This window comes from Channa argus, chromosome 11, assembly GCF_033026475.1.
Source record: "Channa argus isolate prfri chromosome 11, Channa argus male v1.0, whole genome shotgun sequence".
In the NCBI taxonomy this organism is placed as follows: domain Eukaryota; kingdom Metazoa; phylum Chordata; class Actinopteri; order Anabantiformes; family Channidae; genus Channa; species Channa argus.
The window spans coordinates 7,117,989-7,131,443 of record NC_090207.1 but is presented as its reverse complement, the minus strand read 5'-3'; the positions used below and the strand labels follow the sequence as shown (position 1 = coordinate 7,131,443).

General features: G+C 39.5%; 1 protein-coding gene across 2 annotated transcripts in view; it reads left to right on the top strand.

Annotated features, from left to right (window-relative positions):
• Window positions 1–12,866, top strand: part of si:dkey-215k6.1 (transmembrane protein 132C) — a 216,077-nt gene extending 203,211 nt beyond the window's left edge. For both annotated transcript variants that reach the window (XM_067521854.1, XM_067521855.1), the window contains exons 8-16: window positions 1,375–1,438; window positions 1,579–1,710; window positions 2,048–2,125; window positions 4,469–4,531; window positions 4,999–5,127; window positions 6,893–7,021; window positions 7,170–7,463; window positions 7,577–7,851; window positions 8,446–12,866. In XM_067521854.1, coding sequence (XP_067377955.1) covers window positions 1,375–1,438; window positions 1,579–1,710; window positions 2,048–2,125; window positions 4,469–4,531; window positions 4,999–5,127; window positions 6,893–7,021; window positions 7,170–7,463; window positions 7,577–7,851; window positions 8,446–9,076 — 1,795 coding nt within the window. In that variant the 3' untranslated portion in view covers window positions 9,077–12,866. The remainder of the gene's footprint in view (window positions 1–1,374; window positions 1,439–1,578; window positions 1,711–2,047; window positions 2,126–4,468; window positions 4,532–4,998; window positions 5,128–6,892; window positions 7,022–7,169; window positions 7,464–7,576; window positions 7,852–8,445) is intronic.
• The last annotated feature ends 589 nt before the right edge of the window (window positions 12,867–13,455 follow it).

Sequence of the window (13,455 nt, the reverse complement as noted above, 5' to 3'; positions counted from 1 at the left end):
GACAGATTTGCTATTTTAAGACAATTTTAAAGATTCATTTTATTTTTTTTTTCTTTGAGGAGTGGATTATTAAGCCACCTAAACTGTCATATGTGTGTATATATATCTATCTATCTATATAATGTGTGTGTGTGTGTGTGTATATATATATATATATATATATATATATATATATATATATATATATATATATATATATATATATATATATATATATATATATATACACACACACACACACACACACACACACACACACATATACATAGAAAGAGAGAGAGAGAGAGATACAGTAGATATAGATAGATAGATATGTGTGTGTGTATATGTGTAGATATGTATGTACATAGATATATACAAGTATATGTTTGTAATTATTTTATAGATTTTTTGTTTTGGATTTGTATTTATTGTAAAATTGGGAAAGAAATGTGCTATACAGGTAATATAAAGTTTAAATAAAGGAAGAATTACATACAAAAGTAGAATTGCATGTTAGTCTTCTGTTCAGCTGAATCTATTCACTGTTAGCATTCAGTGTTGACTGCATAAGTCTGGGGGGCTCATGGTATCAGGTGAGTATGATACACTGTTTGTTATGATACACACATTAGAGTATGAAATATACAGTGGTATGCCATCATAGTGGTGATACGTTAGTATGAAAAGTTAAAACATTATAGATCCAGAAGGGATCCCTGAGGGACTCCGTACTCTATGATGAATGCAAAAATAATAAAGGAAACAAAGTTTTAAGATATGATTTAAAGCACTGAAGAACTGACTGAAAAATTACATTTGTTGTCAAATTTAATAACTTTTTGTAATGTGTGGCTGTCATCAAAAGCTGCTAATCTCTCTTATTAAGGCACATATATCGTTTTTCTGCCCTGGGATTTATCTTGTTCTCTACAGCTTTTAAAATTCATGTGACCTTTACCTTATAACTGAGCATTGTATGTGGACCTTATATACAACTGGTCAACAACAATGTAAACAACAATGTCAAATTTCCCTATATGTTCCACACTTGTTAAGCTGATCATGGGCTGCAAGTGAGTCCGTTAAGGCATGACATTTAAGAAGAATTCTGATGCTAACAGCATTACAAAAGCCTCTTAATGCTGAAAACATTTGCTCATGGAGGCATTCGAGGAAATGTCCATTTTACAACAATTGGTTTTTATTGTTATAGCTGGATTAAAAACTGAGGGATCTTATCTTTTGCAAAAACCATAACCTGGAGCTGAGATAATACGGCAGATTACCTGGAGCTGAGTGTAGTGTGTAATTACAACATTATGCATTTAGTCACCAGATCATTTTACTGACTGTTCTTTCTTTTTGTCTTATTTACATCTTCCCTTTCCCCAGACCTACCAGAGACAGTGAAGATGATGAGGATGATGAGAGGAAAGGCAAAGGCTGTACCCTACAGGTGTTTTTCAATTGCCTTTCACAGTTTCACAATTTTATAGAACTCTTTAATCCTAGTTTTTACTGTCAGTTACATTAAAACCACGGGGCCATGTCCCGCTACATACTGAGAATGATGATAATTTGGGCTTTTTCTTTCAGTACCAGTACGCCTTGGTGCGGGTCCTCACTCATTTTGTTGCAGAACCCTCCGATCCAGGAGGTGAGATGGTCTACATGTTGGGTGCAGACTGGCAAGCGGATATCACTCACTTGGTGTTGGACCAGCTAAAGGTACTGAGGGTATAAACAAATACCCACATATGATGGCAGACCCTTCTTTGTTTAATCAGCACATGATTTTAGCATTTGCGTGCTCTAACTTATTCAATGAGGTAGGTGCACTTTTTCACATTTTAGAGAACCACGTTAGTTGATTTCCCCTGCTTCCAGCTTTAAACTGAACACCTCATGTCTCAGACTTATAGACATGAGAATTGGTACGAATGTTGTTGACTAATTTTGAACTATATCTATTTTGGCACTTGTTCTAATCCAGGATAAATTGCAAAAGAACCGAATACACATGTCATTAATAAATGAGTTAAAATGGCATCATTGTGTTCCGCAGGTAGAGGATCCTCGCACTGCCAGATTAATAGATGGACGGATTTTGATTGGGCGGGACCCAGGGATCACTACTATACAGGTTGGTACCCTCTGCTGTACTTACGATTATGTAATCCAGTCTGTTCTCAGTGCTTTGAGAACAGACTTGCAGTACTTTGGCTAATACCACCCCAATCTACAAAACATTCCATTCTCTTAGAACTTTAATATATTCACCATCGTATCTCAACTTGTTAATGAAATATAAATTAGCTTATAAGATGACATATCCCAGGAGTTCTCCAGTTGCGTCAAACTTGTGTGACTTTGATTTAGCCGTTAATAAACAATCTCTGATGTGAACCATGTACTGTGTGCAAAGCATCCCCGTCTGTGTTTGAGTTGCATTTTAAGAATTCAGAAGACACACTCAACATTGACAATGTAGTTTGTACAATACAGTTGAAATTGTATGATTATGTGAAGTGCAGTGTAATTTGCACATTGCAGTCATAAGTACTCCAGAGATGTAAACATTATCCTCTTTCGCTCCCTTCCCTCTTCCTCTCTTGCAATTATAAGTCTGCTAGCTCGTTACACAATTAGCCACAATTAACTGTCGGATTTGGCCCCAACATCTTGGTGTGATGTTCAGCAAATACACACAAACGCACACAGGGAGCACGTTTATGCACTTGCTGAATTCCAATGAGCCATGAAATCCATTGTGCCTGAAAGTGACAGTGGAGGACAGTCCTGTGGCTTAATGTCTTACACTACTGGTAAACTATTCAACAACTGTTTCCAGGCATAACCACCCAATAGGTTACAGCCATAGTCAGCCACAGTTTTTTATTCTAACTATTATGTTTTCCTAATCTTCATGTAACAAAAGATAAACTTTTTATGAACTTCCATTTAAATGACTGCTCAGGAGAGTGTGTTGTGCATGTGTTTGAAGTAGGTTGGCATTAAGTTCGGTGCAGCAGCAGGGGGATATCTTGTGGATTTTGGGGAACAGCTGAGTGTGTGTTTGCATCTGTCTAACTAGGGACTTCTGCATGCTGGCGCACACGCACACACACACACACACACACACAAAGATGCACCCATACAAACAGCTGTGTTTGGAAGCGAGCAGAGTGAATATACCCAGCATTCCCACCAAGATGCCAGAGTCGACAGCCGTCATTTGATAGTTTGACATTTCAATTTTTCCCCCAAGCTCCATCGCCTCTTCCTCCCATCTTACCCCTCTCTCTCTCTCTTTCTTTCTTTCCCCCCCCACCCAACAGTGTCTCTTTCTTGCCCTCTTATTTTCTGTCTGTCTTGAAGAGCAATCCCAGAGCTGTCAATCGCTGCATTTTCTCACCTCGCTATGGGTGGGATTGAGTTTGACGCCCTGACTCGTTCACTCAGAGTTTTTCTTTGTACACCAATCAGATCTGCCTGTCCTCCTGTCGCCGGGCGAAGTACTACACTACAACTCGGGGCTCCTAATCTGTATCACTCTGTCTGCTGCTCTGTCTCTCCATCTGTACCCCAATCTCTTCGGTGCGCTTTCCTTCTGCCCCCTCTCACATTCTGTCTTCTTCTATTTGTCATTGTCTCTCTCTCTCACCTCTTCTGTTTATTTGTTTTATGTTCGCTGGCCCTCTCTCACTTAACAGGCCTCTCTCATCTCTCTCTCTTAGCTTAGGCCTTGTGCGTTGTTTATGCTAAGTTGTCTTAGTTGAATGCTGACACATTAGGGCACAGCTGGGAGGCAGACGGGAACACTTTCTATGTGTGTGGGTTTTTTTTTACTACTTAGTGTGTTACATTGTGCCAGAGATGCAAAATGAGAGCAGCACTGCTTCAGCGATTTTTTTCACACAGATGCCAGTATTGTCATGTGTGTTTCAGACACGGCACTCTCCATAAAGTATAGGGAAAATTCACCTTATCAGCCTGCGTGTGTGAGTGTTAGTTTTCAACTTTAATAGATACTGTCAGTGGCTCAAGGCATTGTGGTATTAACCAGCTTCCACTGCTCTCCTCTTTCTCTCTGAACATTTTACTGTCACCTTAAAGCAATATTCACTGAGATGATAACAAAATGTCTCTTTCATGAGGTTCTTTCAAGCACTGTCTTGCATTTTACTGTACTAAAACTGTACTTCCTAATTTCCTACCCTTAACAACCAGCGTGTCAGTGATGTGATGTCTTTTTTTCTCCATCACCTCCTAAGCAGAAAACATTGTGTTGTTTCCCTAGAAAGCCTGACTAGACACTGGGTGTTAGAGCAGGAAATGTAAAGCTGTCATGAATTGCACATTTCTAATGAAACCCTTAAGGAACACACATTGGGAGGAAATTGCCTGTGTGCATATATAGACTTTTTCTGCACCTCTAATAAAGTAGATTCATTTCAGGGAGGGAAAATCTGATCTTTCGTTGCAGGTTCTCTCCCCGCTGTCTGACTCTATCTTGGCAGAGAAGACTGTGACCGTGCTAGATGACAAGGTAAAATAACATATTGCTTTATTTCATGCATTTGGGACATATGAATGCATTATCATTGTGTGTTGTTTAATCACACAGAGCATGTCATTGGTTATACAACGGGACAGTATTCAGCTTAAGAGCCTGAAAATGAAAAGAAACAACATCCAAAGTGCCTCACACAGCAAATAAACATATGGTAATTAGGGAAGCCCCTGTGGACATTGAACCAAATTCCTCCTAGATGTTGTATAGTGAGTAGTGCAGCATCAGACCATGGTATACAGTAACTGTTCAGTGCACAATAATAAAATTGTAACAATTATAAAATTGTGTCACACTCTAAAGGGGTTGATCTTACCACACCTTGGAAGTGACATACTTGCACTTACATCTAAGAGAATCATGTTGTGGTGTATGAACCAAACCTTGTCTTGTGAACAACCGTCCCATCAGTAGGTGACCTGCAGTGTCTCTTGCTTGTCTAGGTCACCATCACAGACCTGGGAGTCCAGTTGGTGGGGTCTCTGTCCCTCAGCATGACAGCGAGCCCTGGAAATTACCAGGCAATCCAACTAACAACTTCAGCTACAGACCTGCTACACACACCTAAACAAGTAAGAGATACCATAGGTACAGACACACATTGATTCACTCATACATGCACACAAACATACACACATGCACACACGCACATCACTGTATTCTTATCCTCCTCCTGCCAGATCAGATTTTCAATATGTAGCTTGCACGTGCACACAAAAATGCCTACTGCCATTAGGTTTGTTTCACACATACACGCACACGCACGCAAAGTGTTGGACTTCACTATGTCATGAGCTGTTCCCATCGCTACAGCAATACCCCTAAGGTTGTATTTATCGAAGTTAAACAGCAATTCTGTGCTGCAAATATCACACCACTATCTGCCTCCATTATCAGTTTCTAATTAGCAGAGTGTAACTTCCAGGCTGTAGCACCACTTACAGGAGACACAGGTGCAACCACCTAAAGCTTTACAGTTTTAACTGCCCTAAAACATAAAGTAATTTTTACAAAGGGATTTTTACCAATGCTCAAAAAAATTACTTTTGCAGCTTGTGTACATAGTTCATAATCCCATCCTACAGAAGATTCAGTGAGAAAAACACATACACATATTACTAGGCTTTTCTTGACTTTAACATCACATTGCCAAGGGTTATTTTATCAAACTATCTCAAGCTATTATCCTTCAAACCCTCTCTGTCCTCAGGTTTCCCTTCTCCATATTTCTTTATTTTTTTTTATCAAACAATAGCTCGTGTTATGATATCTATCTAAGGGCTAATTGGATGTGAAGCAGCTCATTATGATGAATATACAGATTTGATCCTGCATTTTATTCAATCTTTTTTTTTTTTCGATTTCTTATTCTGTTTTATCAACATCATTCAGCATTACCTTTGTAAACACCCCACACAACTATGGAGGTGGAAAATAAAAAAGAAAGTGGTGTGAACGCAAATTTAGAAACAAAGTGTCAAAATAGCAATAGAAGAAGCAAGAAAAGGTAACATTTGAATGTGTTAATAAAGGGGGTGGGGGATTAAGTGCTGTTCTTCACAGACCTAAATCACTTTCGGTTTTTATTGTTTTTGTTGCTTCTTAAACATACACAATGTTTTCTATGTTCCGATTAAAGGTTTTTAGGGTTTTATCCAGGGAAATTAGTGAAGCAGGATCATCTAAAGAACACAAGAGGAAAAATGCAGTGAAGAGCTGCTCATGGAAAAGCTACTACTGGAAGACTATTGACAACCATTTGTATTCATTGTATTGTAAGAGAGTGGAGAAAGAGAGGAGCTGTGCCCAAAACAAAGTTTTAATTATCAGTGTTTACAATTTGTGTGTGTGTGTGTGTGTGTGTGTGTGTGTGTGTGTGTGTGTGTGTGTGTGTGTGTGTGTGTGTGTGTGTGTGTGTGTGTGTGTGTGTGTTTAATGGATGGATGGATGGATGGATGGGACTGTTTATGTGTCTCTTTCTGTCTTGTTCCAACAGTAACAACATGCTATTTATCTCAATTGTGTTGGAGATGCAAACAGCTGAATCATTCATAAAACATATCACACTGTCAAGCCGCCAAGGCCAATGCCAATGAATATCTCTACCTCATACAATCTCAAACAGGCAAGTTTCAAAAAATAGCAACAGGGCCCTAATTACAAGAAGGAAGAGCTCTCAAAATCTATCAGGGGGAGATGTGTCCTCTTGCATAATTGTTGTAAATATGCTTTAGGTCAATATTTAGGTCAATATAGGTTAATATTGGTAACTTTGATATATCTGATGTTATCTTTAAGACTTTTCACTCTGATCTCTTTTTTTTTCTTCTCATGCAGGAAGCTGTAATCAGTGCGTGGATCCAGTACAGTGACGGTTCAGTGACACCACTTGATATCTATGATCCCAAGGACTTCCTCCTCTCAGCTGTCTCTCTAGATGAGAGTGTCATCTCCGTAACTAATCAGGTACTGGCAGCTTCCTCTATCTTATTATTGGTGTAAATTAAAGTTTGACAGAATTTACAAGAAATTGTTTGCAAATAATGCCAACCAAACAGTAACTTGACCAAATGTGCATTTGTTTGTTCATTCTGAAATTGTCTCTGTCGATTAGGAACAGCACTGGCCTATTGTGATAGCAGAGGGTGATGGACAAGGGCCGCTGGTTCGTGTAGAGATGGTCATCTCTGAGACCTGTCAGAAATCCAAAAGGAAGAGCGTACTGGCTTCCGGAGTTGGCAATGTAATAGTGAAGTTTGGAGCAAGGAGTGAGGAAAGAGGTGGAATGGGAAGAGGTGGACAGGAGGATGAGGGGGAAATGGACAACATCACCAGCGAGCAACAAACAAAGGATGGAGGAGAGTGGAAGTCCAATAGTGCAGCTGTGGATCGAGAGGCCATGAGGAAGGTGGGAGAAAATAATATACTGACTAATAATCGAAGGCTGATCATTTCCTTGAACAAAGAAGTCACAGTTAAGATTTGAATCCAAATTAACCAAAATCACTGTCCTCTTTCTAGGTTAGCACAACGACCAAGACCACAGTAATCAATCGTGCTCCAGGTGGTAAAGCTGCCAGTGGAGGCAGTAGCAGCAGTCGAGGCAGTGGTCCGAGCCAAGCAGGGGACTACAATAGCTACCCAGCACAGGTGGAGGTACCAGGGACTGGAGACAGTGAGTTGACCCAGACCACCAGAGGTCTGTCGGACCTGGAGATTGGGATGTACGCCCTTCTGGGAGTATTCTGTCTGGCAATACTGGTCTTCCTCATCAACTGTGTCAGCTTTGCTTTCAGGTACAATACATAAAAAAACTGATTGACAACACAGTGCTAGAGGCTTAAATAGAAGGTTTGAATCCAGTATCATTGTTTTTAAACTTTCATGAGATTCCACATTTGAACTATCCAAGTGGTGCACCAACCCCACGCAGTACCATTATCAGTACCTTAATCAGGTCCGTCCAATGCAGTTTCCCGTAAGATAATTGATCCATGTGTGTGTTTGTTTAGTTTTTTTTACCAGCAGTTTCTTTACTGTAACCAAGTTTCTCCTTTAGACAACAGTTAAGAAATCGACTACCTTGAGAAAGCTCATTACCCGAGTCAATGTAAACAGAACTCTATGAATTCGATTCATGGTTAGGTGTCGTCAGATGTGTGTTCTGTTATCACACACATCATTGCAACAGAGCAACCAAGTCAACAGTTATCACACAGGAGGTCAACAATAACAAGATTAAATGGAGTGTTAAGTCTTTGATTGTTTAGTATTATATGTTCTCCAAGTTATCTTGTTGTTTAAATATTTAACATGCATCTGTAAATAATAGAATGTTCTTTGGTATTGCAAAAGCATTTCAAAAATAATCAGATCAGTTTCTTTCACAGATACCGTCACAAGCAGGTTCCTGTTCTGGAGGCAGGAGGCAACATGAACCATGCCCATGACTGGGTGTGGCTTGGCAACGAGGCCGACCTTTTAGCTGACCAATGCCAGGGCGGGCTGCCCGATGAGTGCACCACCATTATAGATCGCAATGAAGGAGGATATGAGGAGAACAAGTACCTGCTGAACGGAGCCGGTAACACCTTGGTGATGGGCATGGGCACGGGCATGGGCACGGGCATGGGCACCATTAGTGGGAGCAGTGGCACAGGCGGACACCGGGGCATCACCCACGGACAAACCTTGCCCAGATCTGTCCCAGAACCACATCAGTGCCTTTCCACAATCACCACTGGTGGCAAAGATGCCACTGGTAAAGCAGAGCACCTGAATAATTCCCCCCGAGCCACAGCGGCAGCAGCGGTAGCAGCTGCCAAACGCAAACGCGTCAAGTTCACGTCTTTTGCCACTGTTCTGCCCAATGATAATTCTGGTGGGGGGGGCTCATACACCAACTCATCAGTCCTGGTGACCAATGGGAGTGAGGATGACATCAAGTGGGTGTGCCAGGATATGGACCTGGGTCAGTCTGAAATCAGAACATACATGGAGAGGCTACAAGACAATCTGTGACTGATGGGAAAAAGACTGAAAAATGGAGGGGCAGAGGATGAGTGCAAGACGGGGAGGGGGAGTACAATTCACCTGTAATGCCTTTGCAATGGATGAAGGGAGGGAGAATGAGCAGTAAAAAGGACATGAAGGGTGGTGAAGCTTATTGAGCTGACAGTGTAGGGTACTTGATACTTACATGTAGCTCCCTGTTGGCAATGGAAAGTCATGTCTAGCTCACAATAAAAATCAATGGTAGCAAACAATAAACCACAATAAGAGATTTTTAAATATTCTTTATTTTAAAAGTATTAGTGTAAAAATCAAAAATAAAGTCACTATTGGCTATGAATGATTATTTTCTGAATACCAGGAAACCATTTACCTTTTCAGTAAATTCAGGGTGTGTTAATGGACATTATTAGGCCACTAGACATTAAAACGAGGATGGCAAGACTTTACATCATGTCCTTTTTTTATTCTTTTGGTACGTTGCCATCAGTGTCTACGGCTTATGTCTATGTTGACTGATTAAAGATAGCTCTAGTTTTAATATATAAAACATGTCATTTACCTGCTGAAAGAATTACCTAAAGAATCACTGAACTCTCGGAAGAGTAGGTTGCTATTTTTCTTTTCAAAGATACAATTGGTTGGTTTTGTTGCATTCTACTGTCTCAATTACCCCTTGCTTTTTAATATTGCTCATAAATAAAATGCAACATGTACAAAATATAAATATATATATTCCAAGTTGACAAGTATAAATTCCGGCATTTTGCAGCCACCAGTGGGAGTTGCCATTCAGCACTGTATTCAGGCAATCTTGCTCTTTCCTCAAACAACCGAATGTGTCAAGAGTTGGAAAATGACATGTCATGCAAAAGACTGTTTCTCCCTTGGATCCAAGACAGAGGCATTTAATCTTGCACAATTAAAAACAGGAAAGGACATTAGCCATATTTGAGGCTTACTTCCTGAAACCTTCCAGCCAATGACGGCTTTCTCCCTGTGTTCGGAACCAGTCCTGTCATCCCCTGGCCCCTCTCCGCGTCTGCGTTTCAACAGCAGGAAAGAACAACTGATCTGAACTAAAGTAAGCTCAAGAGGGGCAGATAGAGGTGTTTCGTAGAAAACAAAAGCTCTCTGGGCTTTGCAAAGCCTGGCTAAACCATTAATAATGAGGATTATTTAACATATACCATGTAGGCAACAAGACAGACCGAAGTACCTACAGTGTCATAGGAGCCAACAGGATGTATTGAATGACATTACAATACAGATGAAAATGGTCGACACTCTTTCGACTATCCAATGACAAGATGTGGGTTAATAAAACACGTTTGTTCTTGCTGAATGTTATACATGCATATTTTTTTTCCCCTTTTGTTTGTCCTTTTTGATAAATAGAATGTTTCTATTATGTTTTTTCCTAATTTTTTGTGTTTTTTTCTAACTTTAGAAGATATTGTAGCTTTTTATTTCAGAGATTTGTTAAGATTTTAAGGATATATGATTGTTTTTTTTCTCCTAGAGACCTATTTATTTAAATTAACATTTGAGAGGGTGAGGAATGGACGGAATGGCTAAGGGCAAATATTGGAATCAATAGACCTCCTGTTGAAGGATAGCACATAAGGGAATAAGTGAAAGGAACGAGACAGAGCAGGCAGAGGTTGCCTCACCTTCATTAAGCTCAGGTGAAGAGTCATGAAGAACCAACAATAAAAAAAGGAAAACTGTAAGATTGTTAAGAATGCAATATTTATTTATAAATGTATTACTGTTTCAGAGTACACTGTATGTTGTAAATAAAAAAACATGCTTCAAAGTGCTTGTGAATAAGATTGCAGTTCACTAGCCAACAACATGGTGATATTTTGTACATTTTACAGTGCAAATATTGTACACAATATTATCTACCACAACAATGTGAAAGTGATTATATTGGTTCTTTTTCTAAAGATGTTCCTGTCTTTGTTTAAAGTATTAAATGACTTCTTGTCTTTGTACAGGGTAGGGATCAGTTTACCTCCATAATAAGATGTAAAATGGGAGGCAAACCGTTGTGCATCACACTCAAAATGGGTTGAAGTTTGACAAATCCTTTTCAGAAAGAAAATCAGATTAAGCATTAGAATGTTTACCAGGAAAACCAAGGCAAAATCAGAATAACCACAGATACTAATTATCTCTATTTTCAAATGTTTTGTTCTAATCAATCTTAATACACATGTATTGAAATTACAGTGGGTCTGAACCAGAGGGAATAGGGAGCAGAAAGAAACGAGTTTGAAAAGATGCAGATAAAAGACCTGAGCTGACTCCAAATGAGGGGACAAAATAGGCTGCACAGCCTCCACCAAAGCAATAGATATTTTTGACTGATGATGATGACTTTATTCTATGTTGTGGACTCATTACTGTATCTTACGTACTCTAACGTAGCTACAAGACTTTTTGTAATTGAAAGGTTCATCTGGGCAGATACGTTTGCCACTTAAGGTGAAGTGTAGCAATGCTCTCCAATGAAAAACATTTTGACGCTTAACATGCTAGAACTGTGAGTTTATTCATACTTTACAGCCTGTGAGACCCTTTCTACGTGTTGTATAATTTTAACCAACGCAAAAATACAATGCTATTTTTTAGAGATTTCGGAGTATTTGCCCCTTTATTTTGACCTCAGTACTACAGTATATTTACTGTTTTTAGCCATTGTGGGAGTACTGTTACCCTGTATTTGTTTAAAACCTCTGGTGAACTCATGGTTTGGCACCTTTGGGCTAAGATAGAGACAACAACTAGAGTCTTTTTTTTGTATTTTACCAGCGACAAAAGGCAGAAAACTCTACACAGACAGTGACACAAGTTTTTTTATTTTTTTATTTTCATGTTCCTCTCTTAGTGTCTTATATACAGAAAGGTGATTGTCACATTTCTGTCTCGAACATAATGTTCATACTCTTTGCAATAGGAATTTGTGGGCCGTGCAGGTCGTATTATGATGTTTAAATAAGGTAGGTGCCTTTGAAGGATTCATTGGGTTGTTATTCAGTCTTGTTATACACACATAAACTTGCCTATGTGGTGTTTTCTTATTTTTCTGAGAGACAGCAAATAGACTTTGCTTTCAGTGGATGGCTTTCACGATTAGACATTGTGGACGTCCATTTTGCATTAACACCCTATTTCGCATTAACACTCCAGTGAAGTGGCCATATAGTGATTAGCCACAACAACCACCTGGTGTTACTGTTGTAGCCGACAGAGGTCAGAATGGGAAACACTTAATGCTGCCCAGGATCGACAGTTATCAGAAATTGCATCCCAGCTTGCTGCCCGTGGGCCTGATTACGTAGTTGCAGTTGGGTCCGTGCCCATGCCGACCCCTGTCCCCCTTCCACAACATTAAAACCAGCAGGTAGATTCATGTTATGTAGTGGCTGATAAGTGTATACTACCTTAAAACATTCTCCGTATACAACTTCGTCCATCACCTTGTTTTCAGACCAGTTAGGAAATGAAGACACACTAGCAGTAGTTCAGCCAGTGAGCAAGCAGTTAAAAATAGGACTTTCACAATGGCTGAGTGTGCTGACAAAAATCCAAACCATGAAGACTTTCTTCAAAAGATGATCGGTTTTTATGTAGTTACAGTAGGAGGTACACACAGGAAGCAGTTTAATGTGCTATAGCTAGGGGAGGTGTCAGCAGACACAGGGATTAAAGGATTTTTGTTTCATTTATTTTTCTTTTTGCTGTTGTCATTGTTTAAACATGGTTCTTGCAAGCCAATAAAGACCCATAAATAAAAACTGAAAGCCTTCTCCTTTGTGTTATAATAATCTTTTTTATATTGTTAACCAGAGTCACAATAACAACTTGTTGCTTTGATTTTCTGCATTTTTGAGTCCTAAAACAACAAAAAATGCTAATTCTACCATTTCCGGTGTGGCAACCTTTTGCGGAGATGGTATTTAACGGAGTACAATCAGAAAGGTAGGTAATACACAGATGTTTTCACTTCCTTTTCTAAGCTCGAAAAATTTGACATTTCTGAGTTCAATCCTAAATTTGAAAGCAATGTTAAAATAAGTTTGTAATAAGTGGAATCAGTTTTCATACACACATCTTTTTAAATGACTTTCTTCACACAAAAGGTCAATTAACAATTGATTAGGACCATTTGACCCATCTGTGGAAACCTTCTTATATGGAGAACTGTCCCCTTACGATGGTCTTATTATCTTGTTGACTTATCCTGTCAATTCCGGTCAGCACAGGCAGCAAATGCTGGTTTGTGTGCAGAATTTAAATGAGCCAGAATCCATGCCCATTCGGCACAAACCAGCATGGTGCCAGTGGGGTTTGTGAGTGCACCCATTGGCATCTGTGTG